General features: G+C 44.9%; 1 protein-coding gene across 1 annotated transcript in view; it reads left to right on the top strand.

The window, feature by feature from the left end:
• The first annotated feature begins 261 nt into the window (after positions 1-261).
• The window catches only part of FAM234B (family with sequence similarity 234 member B), a 36,358-nt gene continuing 12,961 nt past the window's right edge, over positions 262-23,658 (top strand). The window contains exons 1-5 of the mRNA XM_061205764.1: positions 262-331; positions 10,176-10,574; positions 14,136-14,234; positions 17,794-17,982; positions 19,432-19,562. Coding sequence (XP_061061747.1) covers positions 295-331; positions 10,176-10,574; positions 14,136-14,234; positions 17,794-17,982; positions 19,432-19,562 — 855 coding nt within the window. The 5' untranslated portion in view covers positions 262-294. The remainder of the gene's footprint in view (positions 332-10,175; positions 10,575-14,135; positions 14,235-17,793; positions 17,983-19,431; positions 19,563-23,658) is intronic.

Genomic DNA, 23,658 nt, shown 5'->3' with positions numbered 1-23,658 from the left:
CATTCCATACTCACTGCAAGCCTATGCGGTGTATTATTTCCCCATTTCACCGAGAAGGAGAGTGAGGCTCCGAGTGGTGAAGTGACCTGCCCAGTAAGGGGTCTGTTCCCGAGGGGGCGGAGTGGAGCGGGAGGAGAGCTCACGTGGGCGCGGATGCCGCAGCCCGGCCCCTCCTCCCGGACCTGCCTCGCGGTCCGGCTCCCACCTTTCCAGGTCCTGACCTCGCGCACCCCGACTGCGAACTACACTTCCCGGCAGGACGCGAGAGCGCGCACGCGCACCGGGGCCTCCGCCATGGCGACCGTGCTGTCCAGGGCGCTCAAGCTCCCGGGTAAGAAACCGCAGCCCCGCGACCACCCCGCCCCCGCCGGGCCTGGGGAGATGGGGAGGCGAGACTCCGGGGGCGAAGCCGATCGGGGTCTGGCCCCAACCCGGGCGCAGCTGCAGGCGCGGGGAGGCGAGGCGCTGCAGCCCCCGCGGGCTGGGGTCCACGCGCCACCAGGGGGCAAATGAGGCGTTCGGCGGGTTGGGGGTCGCCAGCGCTGGGCGAGCCTGGGAAACACGGAGGGGGGGACGCTGGAGGCGCGTATGGATGGTGGCTCGGCGCTGCGGCGGCGGCGAATGTCAGGGCGCGCGTCGCCACTGTCCCCAGCGGAGGGCGGTGAGGTTAGCATCCTTTCTCGAGCTACGCGAAGGAGGTACCGCAGGGTCTCCAACTCCTTCCCTCTTGGGCTGGACCTGGGCGGGGTCAGGGAGCGGCAGGATGGCGAGTGACCCCTTGGAGCAGCCTCTCCACTTGATGACAACATTGATGCTGCCTTGAGGTAGGTGGGACAGGCATGTCCCCTCCTAAAAAATGAGTTATTTGGCAAATTGACCTGTCCAGGGTCGCACAAGCAGTATTGGAAAAGCCTGGACTTGAACATGGAGGGGGGTGGTCTTCTGACTGTAGATCCTGGGCTTTTGGTTCCACTTGTTCGGCCTCTGGCTCTGGAGCCTGAGCATTTATGAGGGAAATTATTTGGCACCTGCAAGTTGCAGATAATGGATGAAATATTCTTTCAGGAGGCACTCGTGATGTCAACTTCCAGAGCTAATTCAGTACTTTGGGCAGCAGCTCCAAGTTTTTTGTTTTTGTTTTTCCTCTTAAACCTCCAGCATGGGACTGTGCTACTAGAAACGTGCTATTTTAATAAAAGTATATTTATTCTGCCCAAATAAATTTTAGACGTTAAGGCTTTAGAAAAATTTATAGTTTAACCTAAATAAGTTTTAAATATTAAGCTATAAACATTTGTTTGATGGTAACTTAAGGTGTTAGTGGGAAAAACAGTTGTTTTCCCGGCTTGGGTCGAAAGTGCTAGTTGGGTGTCTGGCGGACATCCAGCATAAGGCTTCAGGGGGATTACCGGGTCCTGTTTCTCAAGGAGTTTCCAGTCTGCTACGTGGTGGCACGGATGACACTGGGTTGGATATGAATTTGGTATGAATTTTCATTTCTGTTCCCAGATTTCATGACCTCAGACACCTTTTTTTTTTTTCCCCACATGTGCTCAGTAGAACATCGGAAGGAACACTGATAATATCTCTCTTGGAATGTGTATGTAACATTGGAATGGAATGGGGGACATGTCCCTCTGCCTGCAGGATTAACTTTGAAGAGAGTAGCCTTGTGTATCCTTATTGTAGGATGATATCCTCCCAAGGGGTAATGGGATGTCAGACATATTTAGCTTTATTTCTTGTTTTCTTTTAGATTCCTTGCCCCCCTGCTTCCCCTCCAGCATAGGTAATTGTCATTCTCAAAGGCTGGGAATGCAAACAAAATCCTGCTTTCGAAACTCTTGAGCTCTTTTGCATGAGGAGGCTTTGGTATTATTACTCCTGGAGTATTCAGTTGCAGTCGCTTGGTCAGCCGACAGCGTAGGGGAAGCACAGTCTGGTCGTTGGGCCTGTGTTTGGGTAACAGCAGGCCCTGAGTACTCAGGAGTGTTTGATACTTTTAGGCCCAGGTACAAAGGCCATATGTTCTTTTATGTGATGTGGGTTTTTTGTTTTTTGCTTGTGCTTTTGCTTTTCTCCCTCTTGCCCTTTTCTCCCCTCCACCCCAAATACAGTTTTTAGGTAGAAGTTGCTTTCTTATAGCTCTTTTTGGATACCCTGTAATTGGGTCTGTGAAGCTACTGTCCTGTTTGGGCTACTGTATCATGTTAACTTAGTTAACATTCTCACTATTTTTTTTTTAAATTGAGTATCATTGACATATAACATTATACTAGTTTCAGGTGTACAACCTCATGATTTGATATTTGTAGATACTACAAAATGATCACCACCATGACATCCTCATTATTTTTACGTGTAAGGAAGCAGAGTAGAATGGTGGTGAAGAGCATGTGACAGACTTGGGTTAAATCCACTCTTTATCAGATTAGTTACTTATTCTCTTTAAGCTTTAGTTTCTTCATATGTAATAATAATGTTATTGTGGAACATTCACTGTATGCCACACAGTAGGGTTATTTGGCATAGTAAAAGAGATGGATGTCCTTAAGAAGTTTGTTGACCTTTGACATGTGTTAAGTATTCAGTAAGTGTTAATTAACCATTCTTATCTTCATCATTAGCACCATGATCTTTACAAATGTGTTACCTTGAGGAAGACCTCATGTAATGTGCATATGACAGATGTCCATCAACCTGGTGAAGAAAGAACAGTTGCTGGGGATGTATTTCAGTCTCATACCCTTTCACCAAGCTCAAGATGGAAAGATGTTTGGTCCACATGCATAGAATGAGGTTAATTAGAAACAGAAGGGCAGTGTGACAGTCATAAAGCAGGGGGTGGGGCAACTTATCTCTTAAGAATATATATTTTTAGTCCATTTAAAAGTTTAAAGGTCAAACACTGAAGGGAATATAAGAGCATAATGTTATTGTAATGGTTTGTTTTATTATATGTAACTTGGAAAGATTATGTGCCCCTGGATAAACTAATTCATGATGCGATTGATTTACCTTTAGTTGCAGTAGAGTGTATAGGATAGTCTATGTAAAGTGTAGTGCATGTCATAGAATAGTATATATTATAGTATGTTTTCCTGAAAACACTTGGGGGTGGTACAGTTGCATGTCTTTCCTACTGATGTTTTCCTCCATCCCCTTTTGGGAATGCTATTTACCTAGTAACCCCAGTCTTCCTATAAGGAAAAGTGACAGCCATGGAAAGCTCATTTATGTTGATTTATTCTGAAATCAGTGTCCTCTCTTTATTCTTTGAAAACCTTTCATTGACTAAAAATGTGAGTGGTAGCTGAAATCAGCAGACAAGAGGGTGGGAAAGTTGAAGCAAGGATTTGGTGTCTATTCCTCAGCCTGGGTATAATTTTAGGCAAGTCAGCGTACCGTATACCTCTTTTTCTGTGAGTAGACAGAAAAAAAAAAATTTACTTAGGACTTCTCTAATTAAAACTTGCAGTCTGTAATAATTAAGCTGAGGCTTGTCTTTGCACTTTCTGGAAAAATATATATTAATAGTGTTAAAGTCAATATTTATCTTCCTCTATAATTTGGGCATGAACACGTCGCAGTCTTCTGTGATCCCTTGAAGAAAGCCTCTGCGTTCTTGCATGCTTGCCTCTGTACTTCAGAAGTGTCGTGTGTGGGTCAGTTCTTGGACTTTGCGGCCCCCTCTTCTTTCTCTGAGGATTTTTCTATTTTGCCGCACTGTCGTTTAGAAACGTATGTTACTGTGGAGAAGGCAGCCTGATTTTTGTCCCATCATTAATGACTTGATTCTTTTTCCCTTGGCCTGCCTGCTCATATGATTCCTTCTTTGTCCTTGAAGTTCAGTGCCTTTACTAGGATATGTTTCAATATTGATTATTCTGTATCAGTTTTTCTTGGGGCTCAGTGGACCCCTTATTCTGCAATTTTAGGTCTTGCTTTACTGCAGAACCTTTTTGGTATATCTTTTATATGTCATTTTTGGTTCCATTGTCTTTTCTGTTCTCTTTTTTAGTTATGCATATATTGGATCACTTTTGTTCTTTATATCTATCCCTTTCTCGCTAGTCCTTTTAAAAGCTTTGATCTTTCCCATGGGAAGCACAGAGATAGTTAGTCCAGGCTTCAGGGCAGACTGCCTGGGTTTGAATCCTTGTACTATCACTTACTTGCTATTTAACTATGGGCCAGGTACTTAAACTTCCAAACCTCAGTTTCCTCATCTTTAAAATGGAGATAATACTGTGTCTACCTTTAAGAGTTGCTATGAAGATTTACTGAGCTAAGACAGTAAAAGGGTTTGGAAGAGAGCATAGTAAGTGCTCAAAACTGCCAGCCACTGTTGTTATTTCCATTTCATCCTGCTTGATTTTCACAGTCTATCCTTTAAGTCTCTGATGCTGTTTTTAGCCATGTTGGTTCTTTTTGCTGATCTCCGTAAGGATATCCTTTCTAAAATTGTTTTTTTTTAAAATTTATTTATTTATTTATTTTGGCTGTGCCAGGTCTTAGTTGCGGCACACGGGACTTCGCTGCGGCATGCACGTGGGATAGAGTTCCCCGAACAGGGATTGAACCTGGGCCCCCTGCATTGGGAGCGCGGAGTCTTACCCATTGGACCACTAGGGAAGTCCCTAAAATTGCTTTATTTTCTTCCATCGTTTTCCTGAGCTCTCCTTGTTTACTTTTCATCTTCTTTATTGGATTGTCATTTCTTCTTAGAAATACTATATTTTTCCTATGAGCCCTTATTTCAGAGAAGACTATTTCTTGAATTTCTTGGATCCCAGGGGGAAGTATAGGTTCATTATCTCTTCCGTATCGTGGTATAATTTGTCCAGCATTTGTTCTGTAGCCGGTTTCGTTCGCTAGGTTTTGCTGTAACTTCTTTCTTAGGTATTTGTAGAACTTTGCAGTAGCTTATGGACCAAGTACTAATGATGGCTCCTTTCTGATTTCTCTTCATATTTAAATGGGTGGCTGTTTTACAGCCGGCTATTGGCTGACCCGTGGGCTGGGGCAGCTGGAGGCTGGAATCTAGTTTAGGCTGTCAGCTCAGATCCCTTTCCCATCCGTGCTCTTCCTTTGCAGATGTTTCTCTCCTGGCTGGCGTTTGTCACGGGGCCTTAGAGTGCTGACTTAGTGTTTACTTCTCTTTGCTTCTTGTGCCAGTTATCAATTTATTGCCCCTGAGCTGCACATTCAGTTTTGTTGCCTGATCTGTGAAAGTGGATCTGGACCCTTTAAATACCAAGTTTGTCCTTCCTGGGATACAGTGTCCCCATCCTAGGATACCTTTTGGATTTCTCTTCCCATATTTATATTTACTCTCTTATCACTGTCTAATAATTCTTTATATGAAACTGTCCTCTTTGAATTACTGTCTGCTTTCTGTCTCCCTGTTGGACCCACACTGTCCAAAATATCCTCCTCTCGAGAACTGAGAGCGCTCCAGCGCTTTTTCTAACCTGCCGTGCTGCCAGCCTGCTTCTTATAAAGAGGGAAGCTTGTGCTTTTTCTCCTTCAGTCTTAACCTCGCCTTTGACTCTGTGGTGTTGAATGGGGCTCACTGGTGCTTCTGGGACCCCAAACTTTGTCTTTCCGAGCAAGAGATTATTTGGTTTGGCTTTATATCCGTGGAGCAAGGGAGGCAGCATAACCGATGGGTTAGGACTGTGGACTCTAATCAAATTGCCTGAGGTTGCATCCCGGCTTTTCTTGTTAATTCTGTGATCTTAGGCAACTTACCTCTCTATATTTTCATCTTTTTGATGAAAATGGGAATAATAATAATACCTACCTCTTAGAGTTGTTGTGGGGATTAAATGAGTTAATCCCTGTAAGTGCTTGGACCAGTGCCTGGCATAGTAGCTCTCAGTACCTTTCCAGTTGTCATCCACGTCATCACCATTATTAATTCTGTGAACTCTCCTCATTGCTGGAGACTTGAAATGTATGTCCCTATTCTTACTGTACTTCCTCAGTTGGATACAAGTTTCACTGCCTTTGGCAACGGTTTTTCATAAATTCTAGTTTGGGAATGTGGCTGTTTCCCTTTTTTTTTTTTCTTTTTATCCCCCCGCCCCCTGGTTTTAGGAAGAGACAGACAGAAAGGCCTTCCTTTGCCATCATTAACTAGAAGCATATAATTTTGTTAGAGGGATCAGTTCAACAGCGGCTTTGTTTTTCAAAGAATGCTTGCAATTTATTTTTACGGATTTATTAAAGAATTTACAGATTTCTGCAGCGTGTGCAGTCGAGCTGTCTTCCTGCCTGTGATAGTATATCATATAATAAAAGTGCATTTCCTTTAAACCGTTTTGTTCGCCAGTATTTCAGTCATGATTTCACTTTGGCAAAGGTGCTGTTTTAGGCTGTGTTTGTTGCAAGGTGGAAACTGACTAGCAAGATTGACTAGCGAGACTGAATTCAGTTAAGTGTCGATGCTAACGTTTTCACTAAAAATTGTGCAATGATAGGACAACTTGAGTGTGTGTAGAAGGTGCTTGGGAGTTTTAGCTGAATCAGTTGTGTGATGGGGCTACCAAGGAAGCTGGCCTGACCCTAGGTTACAGGAATTGAACTGTAGTGTCCTCTCTGACTAGGGGGGACACCGTTCTGCTCTCCTCTGCCCTGGTCACACTGCACCCTGGGGACTGTATTCACGTCTGGGAACCGTCCTTTAAAGAGCACAGACATGCCACATCGTGTCCAGAGGGGAGTGGCCAGGATGTGTGAGCATCTGAAACAATGCTTCTTCAAGTAATGGGTTGAAGAGGTAGAGGTACTTAACCGGGGCTGAGGAGATTGGGTGAGGGCAGTGGGGAGATAGAATGCCAACCATAATAACAGAAGCTGAAATTCGCTGAGTGTGACCCTAAGGCAGCACTGAGAACCATGCATATGTTATCTTATTTAATCCTCATAACAGTCATATGAGGTAGGAACGATAATTATCCCATTTCACAAATAAGGAAATTGAGGTTACTGAAGTGAAGAAATTTAATTGAGGTCACACAGTTAATGAGAGATGGAGCCAAGATTTGACTTTAGGTTGCTTATTGTAAAGACTTGAGCTTGTAAATACCGTATCTTACGTTTCTTATGATTGGTATCTTCAAGTACTGGTATCTTCAAGTATTGTGCATGGGGAAGAGGGGTCCCAGAAATTGAAACTAAGACAGGTAGTTGGCAAATGCCCAGAAGTAGATTCCTGAATCGGAGTAAGGCGCTGCTTTCTAGGTGGGAGGGTAGTGGGTTCCCTGATAAGGCCTCCGCTGAGGTGTATGACTGCCTGGTGGGCTTTGGTAAGGAGGTGCATGTTTGGAATAGGGGTGGAGGTGGATTGTGTGACCTTCAAGGTCTCTAAGAACCCTGAGATTTGGGGCTGCTGTGTATGTTTTCCTCTTTGTCAAGTGTATTCTTTTTTTTTAACTTGAAATTTAAAAAATTGTGGTAAAATACACATAATAAAATTTAGCATCTTAACCATTTTTAAGTGCACGGTCTGGTTAAGAATACCCACATCGTTGTACAACCAAGCTCCAGAACTTTTTCATCTTGCAAAGCTGAAATTCTGTACCCACTAAACAACAACCCCACCATGGACCTCTCCCTCCAGGCGCTGGAAACCACCATTCTACTTCCTGTTTCTGTGAATGTGACTACATATAAGTCGAATCATACAGTATTTGTGTTTTGGTGACTGGCTTACTTCACGTAACATAATGACCTCAAGACTCGTCGGTGTTGTATGTAGCATGTGTCAGAATTTCCTTACTTTTGAAGGCTGAATAATACTCCACCATATGCAGGCAGCACATTTAAAGCATTCTGTCAGGTGTATTTTTTTTAGCCAAAAAAAAAAAAAAACAACTTTAAAAAGTATTAGAGTTAATATTACAACAACCTATGGTTATGTTTGCAAACTATTATAAATAAAGTTATCTGGGATGGTTAGGGAATGATGGGCCCTAATTAATAAAACCAATTGTTCATAGAGGAAATATAAAAATTATGGGAATCAGCTGCACTGACTCTGTGGCATATCCTGGAGGTACTATTTTGCATTAAATTTCTAATAATTGCTTTATTTTCTTATAATTTAATACCTTAAAAAATCAAATTCAGGATTTATTGGACAAAATGAAGTGACATCACCAAGATCACAGTGACCAGAGGCAGAGAACATGAGAAATTCTTCCTTTTCCCCTTTTAAATATCTGGGTTGTATTTTCTTTTTTATATGTCTTCTTAACAAAGGATTTAACCATAGAGTTTACATTAGTGATAGCTTACCAGGTAATTTCCAAAACCAGAAACTTTTTCTTGGTTTTTATTTGGCTATAGCCTGAAATAAAGACATAAACACATCCAGTCGCTGGCTGCGAGGGCGAGGCGTGGCTCAGGAGGAGGTGGGCTTAAGCCCCCCGTAATGTCCGCCTCTTGCCACCCCTGCAAAGATACGGTCTAAGTAAAACCAGGGTGCTTGTTGTGTAAACCAGCCTCAAGACAAGTCCTCCACCTCCTTGTGCCGGCTGGATCCCACCCCTCTCGGCATGCAGGCTCAGAGTAGCAATTTTCAGGAAACCACTGTTTACTGAAACATGTCCTGAAAGGGCGATAGACTTGCAGGAAGGTTCTCAAAAGTAAGTTTTTGGTAAGACGTCTCCAGATGACTTTCAGCATTTGACTTTCTACGTGGTTTCCATAGCGACAACTGGGAAGCCACATATATTGGCCTGTGAGGAGCAGTGTGCAGAGAACAGTTGTTCTAAAGGTTTAGTGGAGGGAATTACCTGGCGGTCCAGTGGTTAAGACTTTGCCTTCCAATGCAGGGGGTGTGGATTCAATCCCTGGTTGGTGAGCTAAGATCCCACATGCCTCGGGGTCAAAAAACCGAAACATAAAACAGAAACAATATTGTAACAAATTCAATAAAGACTTTAAAGAGGGGCTTCCCTGGTGGCTCAGTGGTTGGGAGTCTGCCTGCCAATGCAGGGGGCACGGGTTGGAGCCCTGGTCCGGGAAGATCCCACATGCCACGGAGCAACTAAGGCCATGCGCCAGAACTGCTGAGCCTGCCCTCTAGAGCCCGTGAGCCACAGCTACTGAGCCCACATGCCACAACTACTGAAGACCGTGTGTTAGAGCCTGTGCTCCGCAACAAGAGAAGCCACTGCAATGAGAAGCCCGCGCACCGCAATGAAGAGTTGCCCCTGCTCGCTGCAACTAGAGAAAGCCCGTGCGCAGCAATGAAGACCCAAGGCAGCCAAAAATAAATAAATAAAATAAATAAACTGAAAAAAAAAAGACTTTAAAAAAACGGTCCACATCAAAAAATCTTCAAAACAAAAAAAAAGGGACTTCCCTGGTGGCGCAGTGGTTAAGAATCTGCCTGCCAATGGCAGGGGACACGGGTTCGAGCCCTGGTCCGGGAAGATCCCACATGCTGCGGAGCAACTAAGCCCGTGTGCCACAACTACTGAGCCTGCGCTCTAGAGCCCGCGAGCCACAACTACTGAGCCCACGTGCCACAACTACTGAAGCCTGTGCACCTAGAGCCCGTGCTCTGCAACAAGAGAAGCCACCGCAATGAGAAGCCCCACACTGCAACGAAGAGTAGCCCCCCCCTCGCCGCAACTAGAGAGAGCCCGCGCACAGCAACGAAGACCCAAAGCAGCCAAAAATAAATAAATAAATAAATCAAAAAAAATGTTTAAAAAAAAAGTTTACAGGAGTCGCAGGAAAGATCGGAACATCGCCAATCTAAGATAATCAAAGGGAATATGCACATTAGGTGTATGGAAGGTTTCATAGAAGAGCTATGGTCTTTTTCGTTAGTGAGAGTCACACAAATTAAGAGAGGGCATTTTTAAAAAAAAAACAAAGTATTTGAAATTTGCCACTTTCCCTGTTTCTTTTCCAATGTTCTTAAACTCATGAAAGCAATAATTCTAGAGCACTGATTTTCTTTTTTTCCCCCATTCTTTCCCCCTTTTCGCTGGAATCTATTTTATAGACGGCTCCAAGGTTCAGGCTTGTCAACCTAGATTTGTTCCATCCTGTTCTGTTCTGTGTGTTCTCCTAGGTGTTTACTGTTGCTGTGTGTTTGCCGAACGTCCCTCCTTCCAGGTTCTCCTTGACCATCTGGCTTTCTGTCTTTTCAGGGAAGAAGAGCTCGGACCTGGGGGAGTATGACCCCCTCACACAGGCCGACAGCGACGAGAGTGAAGATGATCTCGTGCTTAACCTGCAGCAGAAGAACGGAGGGGTCAAGAACGGGAAGAGTCCGCTGGGAGAAGCACCAGAGCCCGACTCGGATGCTGAGGTCACAGGGGCTGGGAAGCCCCATCTCTCGGAGGTCACCACGGAGGGGTACCCCTTGGAGCCCCTGGGGGGCCTGGAGCAGAAGGCGGCCCCCTCCATCGCGTCCTACGTGCGCACATCCGTCTTTCTGCTGATGCTGGTGATCTCCATGGCCCTGGTGCTCGTGTGTGCCTTCCTGATCCCCTGTCCCCCCCGAGACCTGCACAGCACGTGGAGCCGCCACTTGGGCCCCCAGGGAGGTGAGCTGCGGGGTTTTTAGCTCTAAGTCTGTAAAACTTCACGATCGCACGTCATTCCGGCAAGCTTCTGATTACGTTGAAAATTTCCTCCACGTCTTTACAAATGAACATGTGTGTCATCTAGCATTTCTCCCCCTGTGTGTGGAGGTGGTTAGGAGGTTAGGATTTGAAATAAGACAGAAAGATGGATCTGTACGGCTCCAAAAACTTGGGAGGATCGCTGCGCTGTGTGTCTCTGGGGAAGGTCTTAATTAGACGCAGGGAGGAGAGAACCCTGGTTTGCTGAGTCCTGCTGTGCAGCCGAGGCTGCATCAGGGGAGAGCAAAGCTGTGGGAAGGGCGGTTTACAGAGAAAAGTGAAGCTCCCATCCTGGCCAGGCCAGAGGCCACAGCTCCTGTAGGGCCCTTGGGGTTTTGTTGATTGTAGAAGCCTGATCTAAATTGAATTTTCAAATAATTTCTTTTTCTTTTTCTTTTTTATCGAAGTATAGTTGATTTACAATGTTGTGTTAGTTTCTGGTGTGCAGCAAAGTGATTCAGTTTTGTACACATCTTCTTTTTCATATTCTTTTCCACTATGGAAAAGATTTGTTACAGGGTATTGAATATAGGTCCCTGTGCTAGACAGTAGGACCTTGTTGTTTATCAAATAATTTCTTTTCAAGGAAAAGAGAGTTGCTTCCTTGCTGCAACTTTTCTTTCTTTCTCCTAATGGTTGGGATGGTGCTACCCAAGTAATTTTGGCTATTTTGTCTCATTTTGGAGCAGGTTTCTTTATTTTTTATTGTTATTATTATTTTTTTTATTGAATGAGTCTTTAAATTTTACCGTGCTTTCTAATTTTCAAAAGTTTCACATACATGATTTCCTGTAAACCCCTTTTTTAAAATCCCCTACCCCTACATTGCCCCTCCTCCTTCCCTCTACCCCCTGGTAACCACTAGTTTGTTCTCTGTATCTGTGAGGCTGCTTCTTTTTGTTATATTCAGTAGTATGTTGTATTTTTGAGATTCCACATATAAGTGATATACAGTATTTGTCTTTCTCTGTCTGAGTGAGTTCACTTAGCATAACACCCTCCAAATCCATCCATGTTGCTGCAAACGGCAAAATTACTTTCTTTTTTTATGGCTGAGTAATATTCCACTGTATATATGTACTGTATCTTCTTTATCCATTCATCTGTGGATGGACTTTTAGGTTGTGGAGCAGGTTTCTTTAAAACAGCTTGCTCTGGGTCAAGATTGGGGATCCCACCTAACTGTCAGTGCCGAACGGTCCTGTCCCTCGAAAACTGCACCAGGCCGAAGGGGCTCAGAACACACCAGCCCAACGTGGCGCTTTGCTGTATTGACTATTTTGAGTTAAAGGCATTTGACCAATAGCAGGTGCAAGAGGGCCACAGAGTGGTTCTCCCTGGCCTCTTAGATGATGACCCTCCTGGCCTGAGTGCTGCTAGGTGGGGATGGGAGTCCAGCCTCCCCACCCGGCCTTCTCTGACCTTCGATTCTTCCTGAAAGCAGGAGATGAAACTCCCAGGTGAAAGATGCCCTCCCTATTCCAGGAGGAAAGAACACTCTTATCACCAGAGACAGGGGGTTGAGGCAGAGAGACATTTGTACAAACAGACCTTGTTAGAATAACTCTCATCTTCCCGTAGTTCCCTCGTATATTTTAGTTACTTTTCCAGTCACCACTCTTTGTGCAATGCGGGATATAAACACTGCGGCCTAGCCACGTCTCTGGGTCTTCATTTAACTGTGGGAACTCCCATGCACATGCACAATTTTATTAAATAAAATTTGAGTGCTTTCCCCTTGTTCATCTGTCTTATGTCAGTCCCAGCTAGAAACCTTAAGAAGGCAGAGGAAAAATTTTCCCTTCCCTACAGTATGCCCACACCCCTGCATCATCTTGATCTAGAAACATTTTCTCTCTGACCCTTCTCTGATCCCAGCTGAGTTAGCTTCTGATGAGTTCTGTGTTCTCATCTTTACTTTCTCTTAAGGCAAAACTGGGTGGATATGTCTTACGATATGTTCCTACACATAGAATGTCTCTCCCTCTCTTCCTTCCTTTTTTGTTTTTTCTAAGTTAGCTCTTGTAATATTTATATGCAGCGTAAAGACTAGTAACGAATTCTTGGTGTATCCACCACCGAGTTTAAGAAATAGGACCTTGTAAAGATCTTTGCAATTCCCCATGTGTCGCTCCTCACCGTATCCCCCTCTCCCCGCCAGAGGGTCCTCCTCTCCTGAGTTTTGTGTCGTTATTCCTTTACTTGTGTTTAAAGTTTTACCACATAGATATGCATCTCTAAATGATATGTTCTTTAATTTTGCCTGTTTTTGAATTTCATATAAATATTGATATAATCATGTAGTTGTCTGTGACTTGCTTTTTTGTTCAGCGTATTTAAAGAATATGTTTGAGGTTTATCCGTATTAATGTACTGTCACTGGAGTTTGTTTTCACCACTAATTTTCCATGGTATGAATGTCCTATGATTTATCGATCCACTTTACTGTCGATGAGCATTTAGGTGACTTCTGTTTTTTTAAAAAATAAGTAATGCCACTAAGAAATTCTTGTGCATGTTTCCTGCTGGAGTGTGTAAGGATTTCTCTAGGGCATAAACCTGGGGGTGAAATGGCTGGGTTACAGGGTATGTGCATGCCCAGCCCTAGGAGTTTCTGTTAAATTATTTTCCGCAGTGGTTGTACCAGTTTACACTTCCACTAGCCATGTGTGAGTTCTCTCTGAATTTGGCAAGCATCCTCTGACTCGACACTGTTTGGAGGTGTGTAGGGGGGAATGACACTACCTACCTTGTCACTACCGGGTGGAGATGGAGGTCCAGGCTCCCATCAGGCCTCTGCTGACACCAGGGCTGGGCGGCTGCCCCATTAATGCTCGGTGGGGATAGAACCGTAGGCTTCCCTCGTGTATGGAGGCCTGAGTGCTGCTAGGTGGGGATGGGAGTCCAGCCTCCCCACCCGGCCTTCTCTGACCTGACCCTGGTGGGGTGAGGGGGACCTTGTTACAGCCCGGCAAGGGTTTCCTCTTGGCCTTTGCTATGGGGCTGGCTGGGACCACAGTTTTATCTGTGGTGTTTGGTTGGAGTAGAGCAGTTCTTGTGGAAAACTTTTCTGTCTTGCTAGGCTGTGCCTTTCCTGTCCTTTGGCTGGGGACCAGCTCTTCTGGGGCCTTCTGTGTGTCCCTGTTGGCATTTCTGGGTTGCCAGCTTCTGCAGCACCCTGTCTGGGATATGAGGCCAAAGAAAATCCAGGGGAGCCACCAGCTTCTCCTTCCTTGGGTCTCGCCGTCCCCAGCCGGTCTGCCTTCTCTCCACCTTCCAGAGTCTTCTCCTGTTTGTTTTATGTTTAATGCCCAGGGATTCTAGCTGTCCTTGGCGAGAGGCACAGGCAGAGCTGGGTCTGTGTATCTTATCTAGGACCCAGAAGTCTGCCTGGTTTTTATGGAGCATTCCCTTTCCAGCCTGGAGCAGGGAGCTGGTCTGTGCAACTTGCTGAGGACCCTGTGTTTCTCATGTGTCCATCAGGTGGGGACCTGTCTCCGCTGGACCTGGCGGACGTGAACGGGGACGGCCTGCGTGACGTGCTCCTCTCCTTCGTGACATCAGGGAACGGGAGCACCGCTGGTAAGAGGGTGCCTTTGGAGGCCTCGGCGGGAGAGGCTGGTTGAGTGGAGGGTGTGAGCTAAGAGGACGCGCTGGGGCTGCCTGCTGAGCGGGCTGCAGTGAGGAGAAAGCCCTCCGGGATCCGGCCCACACGATGGGCCTCGTCGGGAGGCTCCTGCACGTATATAACGCCTGGTTCAGGGAATCACAGAGCATGAGAGCTGGAGGGCGCCCTGGTCCAGGGACCAACCTGAGACCCAGGGAGGAGGTTCCGTGGCCACACGCCTGCCCTGAACAGCACCAGCACTTAGGCTGCTTGAGTTTTCTCTGAGTCGGTTCTCCCTGGCCTCTTAGATGATGATAAACACAGACTCTATCTACCTTCCCCTCCCTGGCAGAAAGCTTTTGCTCACGTTCTAACATATCTTTATACACATACCTCTTGGCTGGGTGTTTTCCTTTGACCCCGTCTGTTTGCTCTTCCGTCTCTGCTCTGCATCCTGCTCTCCGCGGGACGGGAGGCTGACCCGTACGCATTGCGTCAGGTCCCAGGCCTGCAGACTTCCACTGGGTTTGGCCAATGGGGAGCACAGGCCAGAAGCTGGAGGAGAGGAAGAGAGTGACCAGAGGGTATTTATTCCCCTGGCTCCCCTCTGCCCGGGCCACCTCAGGCTGGCCACACCCTTGATCAGAGGTCACAGCCTCTCTCAAGGTGGTCCTCTTACAGGACTTTCTTTTTCTGCATTCCAGGAAACGCTTCCTCCCCCTGTCTCTTTGGGCCTGGGCGTGGCAACGGTTCTGAGGGGCTGTACTATCTCTTGTGGTTTCCCTACACCTCAACCACATCTTTGTAAACAGTCTCTTTATTAAACCTCCACAACTTACCCTAATTGAGTGAGCTGGGGTTTTTTGGGACCCCAGCTGATACATGTCAACTGCAAAAAAAAAAAAAAAAAGGTTGCATTTTCATTATAGGTACATGGGGGCTTTTGGTTTGTCCTGCAGCCTCCATTTAAGTGGATTCGAACTGAAGTCTGTAAACTGATACAGGAACTCTGGTTTGAGGCTGAGGATGCCCTACCAACTGTTTTTTAATCATTCAGGCCTTGGAATAAACATTTAGGTATGTTATAGAGAATTCTAGGCTGCATGCCTCTCTGATGTTACTAGAAATACCTTTCTGGGGCTTGTGTAATATGCAGAAGCAATTTGGGCATAGATTTGTTTATGGGAAGGAGCTCCAGCCTAGAAATTGACTTTTATATGATTCAACCTTAATTATGTTTTTTTTCTGCCTATGACTCATTAGCCTTTGAAGTAAAAATTTCCCCCATCCACTTTTAGAGATTTTTTTCAGTCATTTGGTACTTTACATGGTTTGCTACATATCAGGACTCATGATGGCAAGGCCATGAGTTTGGACACAATATGGACCAGCCTGATTTGGTTATAGTTTATACAAGTAATAATAGCGCTAACACATGGTACTTTGTATGTGCTATGCACTGTTGTAAGTACATAACATATTATGAACGAATTTATCCCTCAATATACCTATAATGTGGACTAATATTATTATCCCCGTTTGCAGTTGGGGAAACTGAGGGATAGTGAGGTTAAGGAACTTGATCAGTCTCACAGCTGATAGTGGTAGAGCTGGGATCCAAATGGTTATAGCCGGGAGACTCTGGAGTTCCTGCCCTTGACCCTTATGTCAAATTGCTGTGCCCATAACCCCAGCCAGTGGGTTCAAAGATCTGTGCCACTGAACATGAGGGGGATTGTGTTTCTTATTTGTTTGTTCATTTGTTCATTCATCCAGCAACCTGCTGCGCACCTTACGTAGAGCTGCACTGGTTCTTTTGAGCTAAACGAGAGGAGTGTGGTCTCTGCCTCAAGGAGTCGTGGTGTGAAGGGAAAGGGATGACCCATCACCACCGGGAAAAAGACGAGTCACGCAATTGATGTGGAGTCGATAGGGTCATGAAGGAGGAAGGACAGCACAGTCTATTAATCAGAACATCCCTGGGAAGTCCGGGGGGTAACATACATGGCTGCGATTTGTCATGTAAACCGCTGCTTCTGGCAACAAGGTCTGAAAGGGCAAACCAGTTTGTCACTTGTTTTTGGGTTGTATGTTTAATTAGCAGTTCTGAGGAATAGGTACAGTGAAGCTCTAAAGCCTACGTGTCCTTATCCTTATTAGCTGTTGCTAGAAGTGAAAAGTGGAAGTGTGTGAGGTGGGCCGTATCCCTATCCTGAAAGTGAATGTGAAAGTGGCAAGAGAGAAAGTTATTATTCTGATAGGTTAATTGAGTGACATAAAGGATTGTTTGTTAAAGAGGTGAGCCGCTCGAATCCTTTGCCAGCTAGGTAGTGAGTTTGCCCAAGTATTCTTTCTTGGCTGGGGCCAGATCAGCTGATTCCCTGGAACTCTAGACCACGAGGACCTCCTGATCTTTGCTAAGTATAATCTTCAGGGTTTTTTGTTTGTTTGTTTCACTTTCTGGCTGTGCCACTCGGCTTGTGGGATCTTAATTCCCCGACTAGGGATCGAACCCGTGCCTGCTGCATTGGAAGTGTGGAGTCTTAACTGCTGGACTGCCAGGGAAGTCCCCAGGTTTATTTTATTTATTTATTTTAACATCTTTATTGGAGTATAATTGCTTTACAATGGTGTGTTAGTTTCTGCAAAGTGAATCAGTTATACATATACATATGTTCCCATATCTCTTCCCTCTTGCGTCTCCCTCCCTCCCACCCTCCCTATCCCACCCCTCTAGGTGGTCACAAAGCACCGAGCTGATCTCCCTGTGCTATGCGGCTGCTTCCCACTAGCTATCTGTTTTACATTTGGCAGTGTATATATGTCCACGCCACTCCCTCACTTTGTCACAGCTTACCCTTCCCCCTCCCCATATCCTCAAGTCCATTCTCTGGTAGGTCTGTGTCTTTATTCCCATCTTGCCCTTAGGTTCTTCATGACCTTTTTTATTCCCCAGGTTTATTTTTTAAAGAGATTGTTTTCTGCTCTCAGGGAGCATTTGCTAGCGATGATTAGAATTCAGGTACTTTGCTTCCTGCTCTATACATATTCTAGATCAGTGTCAATTTTCTGAGCCTAGCTTTGCCTCCCGTTTTTTTTTGTTTGTTTGTTTCCAACCACTCCTTTTCCATATTCTTGATTTTGCTCCTTTTATTCAGAAAGCACTTGGCTGCTAGATATGCTCGGCGCTTTGCAAAGCACTGAGGATGCAGAAATGAACGTGACAGGCTTTAGCCTTAAGGATATCCCTGTTTAGCGAGGGCTAAGGTGACAGACACGCCAACAAGTGTGTTGGGAGAGTAGAGGTGCACACGGGTTGCCTGGAGGATGTCGTCTTACATGAGAGATGTGTTGAACAGATGTGACAGGTACTCTGTTTGCAGACCTTGTTGCCAGAAATACAGGAGGGAGCTGAGCGCACAGGTCTGAGTTGCTGCCTTACCTCTATTTCCTTTTGGTTTTCTAGCCCCCCGCTCATCTCTCCCTCTTATCTCCTCTGCCTCCTGCCCTTTCTTGTCTCTTGTGTGCTTTTAGGTGTCTCAAGGCCACCTGCTGTCCTCGTGTGCCTTTCGGGGATGAATGGCAGTACGCTCTGGTCTAGTCCCCTCCCCGAGGAGGCCCGAGATATTACCTGTCTGGATCTAATGCCAGGGAGAGTGGCCGAAACCGTCTGCCTTGTGACGGGGACACACAAGATGCTCAGCGCGTTCAACGCGACATCAGGTAAACATCACTGACTGTGGGGCTTTGCTGGTGGCACAGTGGTTGAGAATCCGCCTGCCAATGTAGGGGACACGGGTTCTTGCCTGGTCCGGGAAGATCCCACGTGCCGCGGAGCCACTAAGCCCGTGTGCCACAACTAGCGAGCCTGTGCTCTAGAGCTCGTGAACCACAACTACTGAGCCTGCGTGCTGCAGCTACTGAGGCCCGCATGCCTAGAGCCCGTGCTCCGCAACAAGAGAAGCCACCACAATGAGAAGCCCGCGCACTGCAACGAAGAGTAGCCCCCGCTCGCCGCAACTAGAGAAAGCCCGTGCGCAGCAACGAAGACCCAGCACAGCAAAAAATAAATAAATTAAAAAAAAAAAAAAAAAAAAAAGATCACTGACCACAAGAGATCCCTGTTCCTGGGAGGCCTAATCTCAGGTTAGAACAGTCTGGTAGGGAAGGGACCGTTCCACTCTCCCACGGTGAGAGGTCTGATTTCCTGCTCTGCAAGGTGGATATTAAGGGAAATAAGGAGAAAGGGTTTGAGCAGAGTGCGTAATAAATAGATCCATGGTTCAACCTGCTTGGTGATAGGATGGGGCTAAACTCAGTCATCCAAACAGAACCTATCCCAAGGCTTTCAGTTTCTAAGTAATCTCCCTTCTCTGTTCTTTGTATAGAAGACCATGGAGCTTTTTCTCTTTGTATTCAATATTTGACATACAAGGGTTCATATGTAAACTTGGGCATTAACCACTGAAAAATATGCCAGTGAAGAAACTAAGGTTTGTGGAGGCATGTTGATTTGGCCTCTTTTATCTTATTATCACATTCAGACATATGTGACAAAAGGAATGGAAGAGAATCAAATATAATGAAGGCTCCTTACAGAGTCTTGTACTTCCAGTATGCTCATTAACCTTCGACTTGAGTAAAGCTGAGTGAAATAGCCTCCTTCCTACTTGTAAAGGTTGGAGTTTGGGAGTGGGGTTCTTCTGAGTGAAAAAAATTTGCGTGTGAGTTAACTCTAGCACTGAATTCATCTTGAAAACCTTTTATGATTTCTCTACTTATATGAACACATGGTAGAAGGAGCGAGTTGGGCTTCTGTTTGGCTGCCCCTGGATGGTTCCTTAGGAGTTGGAATCATCTCTAACAGATCAATTCCTCCATCCCAGACAACTGGGCTCTTCTTTCTTAGAGAGTCTTCAGCATGTCCATGTTACCTAAAAAATCCAGGTGTGAAGTTATTACATGGGCTTGTTAGCCAGATACTTGAGGATTTCAGTTCATACTCCCTGCTCCATTTCTCCCCAGTAAGATAAAAACGAAAGGAAAAAGTGTGTAGGAGTTGCTGTCTGTCATTCAGCCTGTTGAGTCTCTTTTCTGGCCTGGGAGCATTGCATCTGCCTTTTGCAGAGGCAGAAATCCCTAATTGTGATGAGTGTACTTATCTTTCCCCAGGGAAAGCCATTTGGACTTTAGACCCACACTACTTATCCAACGGTACCCTGGCTGCCCCAGGCGTGGTGCTGCCAGACCTGGATGAAGATGGCATTAGAGATCTCGCAGTTCTGGCCATTGGGGAATTGCAGGTATGCTCCATGTTAGGTGGTCCTTGTCTCTAACAGGAAAAGTGTCAACTTTGGTCAGTTCCTAGTATCATTATTAGAAATGCTGCTTGAAACCTTCTCATTACAAGGGCTTAGGTTTAAATAAATTCTCTTTGTGAGATTAAGTGAATAAATTACCATTATGAACCCATTTTCCAGGTTCCATTGACCGGCATGGCAGAGCTTGGGAGCCAGATAGGTCTATGTTTGAATTCCTGCTCTACTGCCCTGTGGCCTTGGGCAAACCACAGAGCCTATCCCAGCCCTGGTTACTTCGTATGTAAAGCAGGGATGTTATTCTACTTGCAGGATGGTTATGAACATTAGAACTAACATATATGAAATGCCCAGAGTGGTGCCTGTTTTTCACCAAGTGTACATATTGTTGATTTTACTATGTATATTTAACTTTTATTGCAACTATAAAACAATGAGACAGACGGATAGAAAGCTCATAAGATATATATAGAAAAAAACTGTAAGTCAAACAAGTAATAACAACAGCAGCCAAAGAAAGAGTTGTCGTTTAAGCTGTGCCTGCAACTTTGCTTCTGGTACAGTGGTCCCTAAATTATGCTTCTCAGTTATGCTTTGCTGGAACTCCAGTGACCTGGAACTAGGTATTCTCTGCACAGATAAAATAATAGTAGTTTTTTTTAAATTTTTCCCCGTAAATCACAGGAAAGAATATATTAATGGACAGAATTATCTCAATTTTAAGTTTTTATTCCTGAAGCTTTTCTCAGAGCTTCTGTCAAACTTTCTCTTAGACTTTTTCTCGGACTGTCTAGGGTGAGTCTGCCAGGAAAGGCTCGTGGACAGCAGTCAGCCAGGAGTATCTGTGGGAAAATGTGGCTACCGATCGTTGCGCCTCATTTGATAGCTGATTTTAATTTTACTAGACCTTGTTGTGATTTTCGTAATGTATATATGGAGTGGAGTTACAAAATCTGCAAGTAAAATTATTTAGAATGGAATTAAATCTATCAGTACTTTACGGTTTTCTGTCAAGGGCACCGTGAACTAACTCAGAGTACTCCCCCAGTCACAAGTTTCAGGAGCCCAGCTCTAGAACCTCAGACGATACTTTATGTTTGTGAGGTGAGAGAAAAGAAGATAGATAATGAGGGACATTTCCGAAGGCTAGTCGCTTTTAGGGGTCCTTTCTGTTTGTTTTTCTTCAGCTGGTCTCGAAGTAGACTGAACCAAAATGTCGGGAATTCTCCACATAATCTTTTTTCATTCCAGTCACTGTGAATAAAGAGACCTGGGAGTAGGGAACATTTTAATGATTACATCCATCAGGGAGTGATTCTCAGAAGGTCCCAAAGTGGAAAGTATGGGGAGTTTCTTTTTTTTTTAATTTAATTTTTATTTTATACTGGAGTATAGTTCATTTCCAATGTTGTGTTAGTTTCAGGTATACAGCAGAGTGATTCAGTTATACATATATATTATATCCACTCTTTTTCAGATTCTTTTCCCATATAGGTTATTGGTTTTTTTTTAATCTTTATTGGAGTATAATTGCTTTACAATGGTGTGTTAGTTTCTGCTGTATAACAAAGTGAATCAGCTATACATATACGTATATCCCCATATCTATCCCCTCCCTCTTGCGTCTCCCTCCCACCCTCCCTATCCCATCCCTCTAGGTGGTCACAGAGCACCGAGCTGATCTCCCTGTGCTATGCGGCTGCTTCCCACTAGCTATCTGTTTTACATTTGGTAGTGTATATATGTCAGTGCCACTCTCTCACTTCGTCCCAGCTTACCCTTCCCCCTCCCCGTGTCCTCAAGTCCATTCTCTACATCTGCGTCTTTATTCCTGTCCTGCCCCTAGGTTCTTCAGAACCTTTTTTTTTTTTTTTTTAAGATTCCATGTATATGTGTTAGCATACGGTATTTGTTTTTCTCTTTCTGACTTACTTCACTCTGTATGACAGACTCTAGGTTCATCCACCTCACTACACATAAGGGAGTTTCTTTTTAAAGGAATTATGGTTGTTAGCAGAAACATAGCACGACATAGTGAACAGGTTTATGTGTCCCGAACAAGTTTAAAACTCTTGGCCTTGACATCACATCTGTCTTCTAGCCAGCGGTGGTGGACGGGATGACAGTTCAGGTCTGACTGAGGGACCCTCCCTAGCAAGGGGGCTGTGTTACGGGAATGGCTTCTCACCTGCTTCTACTCTGTGCCTTTTTTGGTGGTGGAGGGAGGGGATATGGTGGTGGAGGGAGGGGATATAGACGAGTCTCCATTCTGCCTGGAAAGTGATAGACAAGACTAGAAAAATCTTGGCGAAGTGGTGGGTTCAGAGCAGTGGCTTCATCTTCATACTGACTTTTCTGACCTCTATACCAGCAAAAAAGAACCTGAGGGACGTGTCTGCTCCGAGCTGCAGATGTGGAAGGAGGAGTGAGACGTATTAGGCCTATGGTACAGACGGGCGGCATTCTTAGATCTGGGGCTGGAGTGAGGTGGGCCTGGGACACCTGGACACGGTTGGGGTTAGAGGACAGATCTGGGCTGGCATGTCAGTGGGAAGGGACCTCAGAGGCCGTGAAGTTAACCCCCTCACGCTGTGCTCCAGTCGCTGATACACTGTTCCAGATACATTGGCACCCATTCCCTCTGAGTCCTCAGGCTGATGGCAATAGTGTGCATTTGTGAGGCAGTCCATTTTGTTCTTGGTCCACTCTAGAAAATTCTTCTTGGTGAGAAATCTGCTTTCTCATAGCTTCCATTCATGGTGCCGGCTTCAGCTCCATAGAATACTCTGAATGAATCTAATCCTCTTTCTACATGAAAACCCTTTTGCTGGAAGCCTGGTGCCTCTAAAGCCTGCTATTCTCCAGGCTAAACAGTCCCAATTTCTCATACTATTCCTCATGCAAAATGATCCAGACCCCTCTCTTTCTTGATGTCTTTCTTTTTTCACTACACTTTGTCCATATCTCTTTTATAATATGGTACCCATAAATGAAAACAGTATTCTATTTGTAATATAACCAGTTATATCAACATAAGGAAATTGTTGCTTCTTTTGATATAGACTCTGTATATCTATAAATGCAGCCAAAGGCTGTGATAGCCTTTCTAAGAATCAGTTTTTGTTTATAACCAGTTAAAATACCCACGTCTGGACTTCCCTGGTGGCGCAGTGGTTAAGAATCCACCTGCCAGTGCAGGGGACACGGGTTCGATCCCTGGTCCAGGAGGATCCCACATGCTGTGGAGCAACCAAGCCTGTGCTCTAGAGCCCGCCAGCCACGGCTGCTGAGCCCGCATGCCACAACTGCTGAGGCTTGTGTGCCTAGAGCCCGTGCTCCGCAACGAGAGAGGCCATCACAATGAGAGGCCCATGCACTGCAGCGAAGAGTAGTCCCTGCTCACCACGGGTAGAGAGGGGCCGCTCGCAGCAATGAAGACCCAACACAGCCAAAAATAAATAAATAAATTAATTAAAAAAAAAAAAATACCCACGTCTTTTTTCCCTACTTCTTTCATTTCTTTTCCTTCCAGTTTTATTGAGATATAATTGGCATATAGCACTGTATAAGTTTAAGGTGTACAGCATAATGATCTGACTTACATACATCATGAAATGATGACCACAGTAAGTTTAGTGAACATCCATTATCTCGTATTGATACAAAATTAAAGAAATAGAAAAAAATTTTTCCTTGTGATGAGAACTCTTAGGATTTACTCTCTTAACTTTTGTATATAATGTACAGCAGTGTTAATTATGTTTATCATGTTGTGCATTGTATCCCTAGTACTTATTTATCTTATAAGTGGAAGTTTGTACCTTTTGACTGCCTTCATCCAGTTCTCCCTCCTACCACCCCTCCCTCTAGTAACCACAAATCTGATCTCTTTTTCTATGAGTTTATTTGTTTTTGAAATATAACTGACCTACAACACTGTGTTAGTTCCTGGTGAACAACTTACTGATTTGTTATTTCTATACATTTCAAAATGATCACCACGATAAGTCTTGTTACCATAAAATACCCATGTCTTAATTAATGGCCTAATCTTTTCTTCCAGATTTTGACCCATCTTCCA

This window comes from Eubalaena glacialis, chromosome 11, assembly GCF_028564815.1.
Source record: "Eubalaena glacialis isolate mEubGla1 chromosome 11, mEubGla1.1.hap2.+ XY, whole genome shotgun sequence".
Lineage (NCBI taxonomy): Eukaryota > Metazoa > Chordata > Mammalia > Artiodactyla > Balaenidae > Eubalaena > Eubalaena glacialis.
The sequence above is the reverse complement of the archived record's forward strand: the minus strand, read 5'-3'. Positions and strand labels throughout refer to the sequence as shown.